General features: G+C 37.2%; 1 protein-coding gene across 1 annotated transcript; it reads right to left on the bottom strand.

Moving 5' to 3' along the window:
- Nucleotides 1-448: 448 nt before the first annotated feature.
- Nucleotides 449-2,724, bottom strand: LOC113324071 (cation/H(+) antiporter 15-like). The gene is made up of 2 exons (XM_026572414.1): nt 1,735-2,724; nt 449-1,627 (listed from the first exon to the last, which is right to left on the bottom strand). Exons 1-2 carry the CDS (start codon nt 2,722-2,724, stop codon nt 449-451), a joined length of 2,169 nt encoding a protein of 722 aa, XP_026428199.1.
- Nucleotides 2,725-5,159: the final 2,435 nt, after the last annotated feature.

Genomic DNA, 5,159 nt, shown 5'->3' on the forward strand with positions numbered 1-5,159 from the left:
TCAAATTATTTTCTCCAGTCTCTTCTCTTAAACTTATTATCATGTTCTTCATGCTAAATTTAGCATGTTCTTTTTTAAATAGGTTGCATATTCAATGATGATAGAATAAAAACGGCAACCCTTTCTGTGATAAGCTTAAGCCCGGGCAAAGCAGATATTTCTTTCCTCTGGTTGTTCAATCTTCCGCAGGACTATCAATACGTGTTCTTCAAGTAAGTTTACTTTGTCCCTTTACTCATTTTGGTTCTATTATTTGTTGTTCCGTCTTCTTTTAGGCATGACTGATGAAATTGCACGTTTCTCGCATCTTGCAAAAGGAGCAATCGCATGGACTAGAAACAAGTATGAGATCCATCCAAGAGAAGTAGAACGTTTGAATGTGTAGAATGTCGTGAACATGAATCTGAAAATTAGAGATCAATAAGCGTGTACCGTTATGTTCCCATGATTAACTAATATCACCGCATCGGTGAATTATTAAGATTGAACCCTCAGCACCAAATTCAGGAGATGTTACCAAGTCTCCGATAGCTCCTAGCTGTCCACATTCATCCCAATTTTCTTCTAATCCTGAGAATATTTTTGAATCAACTATCTGTTGTCTTCCTACGAGCATAAGATCAAAATCTTGGTGAAGTGACCGGACTGCCCATATTGTTTCTGCACCATCTTTTACCTCTACTTCTTTGTATTCCAATGTTTCATCATGCATGGTGTTAACCCTGAAATGGTCTACTAGTTCATCATCAAGAAACATGCGCCTCTCAATATCAATGCTAACCGACTCATTGTAATAGTCAATAACCCCGTCGGATGTTAAACTTGCAGGACCATAAAACCTAACAAGAGTAACAAAGACGTACGGATGATGAATCATATTCATTGCAAAAGCCAATGCTTCTCGATCATCCGGGCCACCAAAAAACAGCACAATCACGCGGTAAGGCGTTTCGGGCAAGAAGCAAGTAGATTTTGTTTGGAGATTACTACCATCCATTAAGATCCCGACTGAGCATGGGGCGTTCCGCAACAGATTTTGAAGAAGGGTTTTGATTGCACGATTGGAAATATTTGGTCTGGCCAGATCACCCCTCTGACTTATTGCATCCTGCCTGCAGAAAGGGAAGATAACGAGAGCAACCCTCTTGTCGACTGACATTGTGCATATATCGTTGTGCATAGAAGCATACGGAGAGATAGTGGTGAAAGGAAAAACTGTAACAACGTTCTTGTATCGATTTTGGAATTTTTGGAAAACATTGATTATCCTTTCCGATTTGGTAGGGTTTGATGAGGAAGCAAGTTCATCCAATTTTTGGGATATGAGGAGGGGAGAAGCACGACCAACAAGCTCAACGAGATGGAGGAGGTAAATGGTGAGTGGGTGGAGTTTGGTAGGATTGGAGGCTTCAATGATTCTGATAATGCCTGGAACATCATCTTGGGTGTGAACACATACAAGTACTCGGAAATCTGAGTTCTTTTCATTCGACTGCAAAATTGACCTTCCTTTGTAGGTTGCGTATTTCTCTGAAGGGTCATACAAGTATTTCACCGTGGGTGTAATAACAGCTACTAGCACTACAAGTGCCAGAACCATGGTTGTATTTGATGCTCTAAAAATTTCCTGCAGAGTAAATAAGAAAAACATGTTAATGGAGCATTCAGATTACTTGGCAAGATGCTATAACATATTCTGCAAAAACAAAAAACTTTTAGTGTTTGAAGACGCACTTTGGTATTATTTGAATCTAACCAGGTGTTAAGTGTAGAAACCTCGACAATGCCTTTAATATTCATGATAAGTGCAAGCAAGAAACTATCTCGCGGAGACACTCCAAGAAGCACAGCTGGGATGAAAAGCCCGATAATCTTTCCAAGGATACAACCGAGGATGATCAGTACAACACGCCATAGATACATGAAATGAACTTTGTAAATGTTCGTCTTATATCCAACGATACCCATATGAAGAGGCATGAAAAATACAGAAACAATGCGTAGCTTCTGAACTAGAGCTGATCCTAAAGGTGGACCATCAGGTATAGCCAAACCTAGTAAGAAAACCCCAACTGTACCATTCAATCCACAATATTCACTAGATAATCCACACAGCAGAACTGAAATCATTATCAAGGTAATGTATATATCATCTACAGGTCTCCCTTCAGGCGTATTCTTCACAATCCATAACGCTGCCGGCCGCACAATAAAAAATATATAAATCACCGTCCCTAATAAAATTAACACTGCAGGTAGCGCATATGATAGGTTTCCACCTCTGATCATTTGGTGGAAAAAGCTCTCGAATTTTAAACCCAAATGAAGAAATTCAGCAACCATTGCTATATGAATCGCTGAAATACCTAGGTCGGAGTTAAGAATTTTAAGATCATGGAGTACATAGGCGATAACAGGGAAGGAAATCATGCCGAATAGATCTACTACTCTATCAGAGTACCTATTATATGACTTTAGTCCCGGTATATTCTCATTTTGGAGTCCATGGGAAATTTGAAGTCCAGCTACATAAGAGCAAACCATACAAAAGAATCCGATGATGTATGGTCTCCACCCAGTTCTCTTTAATATTTTGGGATCCATTTGAACTCCAACTTTAAATATAAAAAACATGGAACTGAAATGAGCAAGCATGTCTACTACTTGAAATCCATTTAGAGGGAATATGAAATAATTAATTCCGACGGTCTTATGAGATGACATTTTTATCCACGGAGCACTCAAAATCCACGGGCTAACAAGTATCCCTCCCTGTACGTGTATAACATATATCAATAATAATTTAAAAAAAAAAACATATATAGGTACTCGAGAAAATAATTAAAGCATAATAAACAGGCCTTACCAGTATTTGAGAAACAATTAAGGGTTGATGGAACCGTGACAATGCCATATGTATCAGATGTGGTAAAAGAGAAAGTACACTAATTTGCAAGCAAATACTTGGTAAAGGACCAAAAGCTTCGAAGCTATCTGAATGTTCATAAAATAATCCTCCTTTGTCTGAACCGACTATGCCTGGAACAGTACACATACGGTAACCTCTCGGTTTCAACATATCTCTCTCTCCCTGTATACCCCTACTAAGCAGCAGCAGGAACTGCAAATGTTTGGCAGGGGAGAAAGGAAGCAACAAGGAAAGGAAACAAATGTTTTTCTGTTTCTTCTTTTATTCGGAGGTTTATAAAAATGAGAAAGAAACCTGATTGCTGTGAAATGATAGATTCTCACTGTTCATTTGTTATTGACAGACAAATATCATCCAACTATAAGGTCAAATCAACCCATTAACTATTTTTGACTACTATCAAAAAATAGTCTATGATATTCAGCCTGTCAACCCCAAATTTAGTAGGCATTTCAGGTGGCACCTCAATAAGTGCATATGATTGTCCAATCGAAAATGGTATATGCACCCAAAATTAGTGGGTCCACCCAACATGAGGTGGCGTCAACATGAAGCCCAATATAGAAAACGTCTCATTCTTAGTTACTATCCCATTAGATGTTATCTTTTCTGTTTTTTATGTTCCAGTCTCGTTTTTCCGGTGCATCTGTTTTTGTTCATAACCTCCACTTAAAAATCCAACCCTTTTCATCATGTTAAAACCGAGATTTTTTTTTTGTCCATCGCAAAACAACGTTTAAATTGACTAATAAACCTTATAATTAAAAATATTGTTTGGTCCGTTTTAGGTGGTCCATGTCTGTTTAGTTTTTTGGGAAAACGTCTTTATTGTTTGGGTCATAATTATTTAAAAATATAAAACAGACAAAGTACCATTCCGTGTTAATTTTTACTTATTTTCTTGTAGCTGTTCATTCGTCAAAATGAACTCCTGTTAATTTCTACTTATTTTTTCAGAAAACATATAAACCAGAGTTCATTCCAGAAATGCACTCCATATAAAAACCTAAAGAAAAAAGAGCTCATTCCAGAAATGAACTCCATATAAAAACCTAAAAAAACAGAGTTCATTTCAGAAATGAACTCCATATAAAAACCTTAAAAAAAACAGATTTCATTCCAAAAATGAACTCCATATAAAAACCTAAAAAAACAGAGTTCAATCCAGAAATGAACTACATATAAATCTTCACCTTCTTCATCATCTTCATCGATTTCATCTTAAGCAGCAACAACAAAACACATATTAAATCTTCATCTTCAAACAGCAGCACCAGATTTCTAGGGTTTGACGAGTTCATCTTCAACATCAACATATTTCTAGGGTTCATCTTCAACAACAAACACCAGCAGAGAATCATATTTGACGAGTTCATCTTCAACAGCACACAAGTTCATCGTCGTCTTCATCAACAGATTTGAATTCGTCATCTTCAAACGCCTCTTCATCTTCGACAACAAATAAACACGAGTTCAGATCTAAAAAATATTCAAACAAACGTCGTCTTCATCTTCAACAACGACGAGTTCATCTTCAACATCTTTAAAAGATGCAGCAGCAGATCAAATCTTCAAAAAAATTGTTTACATCTTCAAACAGTAGCAGGAAGAAGTATAAAAAGAAAAAAAGAGAGAGAAAATCAAGATCTGAAAATATAGGAGAGAGAAAGTAAATCTGAGAATGATTTCTCCTCTCTTACTTTTTGACTATATATATGGTCCTAATCTAAAAGGGTATTTCTGCCATTACAAGATGACAATTACATCATCCATGAGATCACCGTAGGGCCAAACCATAATTTCTAATACCAAACTATAATATATTTTTCCCAAATAGGTCATCAATATAGTGCACTCTTCCCACGACCAGGGGTATGCAAACAAAGATAGACCGGCCCGTTAGAAGCAATGACACTACAAATCCTACCTCTTTTGGCATAAATTCCATTAGAGAGGACTTCTTAGACTCAAAACAACGCGGAGACATATCGACCTTTAATGACTTGTGCTTGTGAACCTTATTTATGAGATCAAAGACTTGGACCAAACTCTTTTTTTAGAACATATGAGTCAGTAAACTCCCTAAGAAAGGCGATTTGAACCTATTATATCCCTTTTTGAGACCCACTTTCATCACATTAGAGATGAGCCTTGAACTCAACGGATTGCCACCACTGCTGCCCAATGAATAATCGAGTCTTTCTAGTATAAGCCGCTGGGCGCTTCAAGA

This window comes from Papaver somniferum, chromosome 11, assembly GCF_003573695.1.
Source record: "Papaver somniferum cultivar HN1 chromosome 11, ASM357369v1, whole genome shotgun sequence".
Taxonomy (NCBI): domain Eukaryota; kingdom Viridiplantae; phylum Streptophyta; class Magnoliopsida; order Ranunculales; family Papaveraceae; genus Papaver; species Papaver somniferum.

What these genes read in the sequence shown, in the direction of transcription:
- LOC113324071 (XM_026572414.1), bottom strand. Translation starts at nt 2,724, where the DNA reads ATGTCATCTCATAAGACCGTCGGAATTAATTATTTCATATTCCCTCTA. An exon ending in TAGATTCAAATAATACCAAA is followed by an intron (nt 1,628 to 1,734) that starts GTGCGTCTTCAA and finishes TTTACTCTGCAG; the next exon opens with GAAATTTTTAGAGCATCAAA.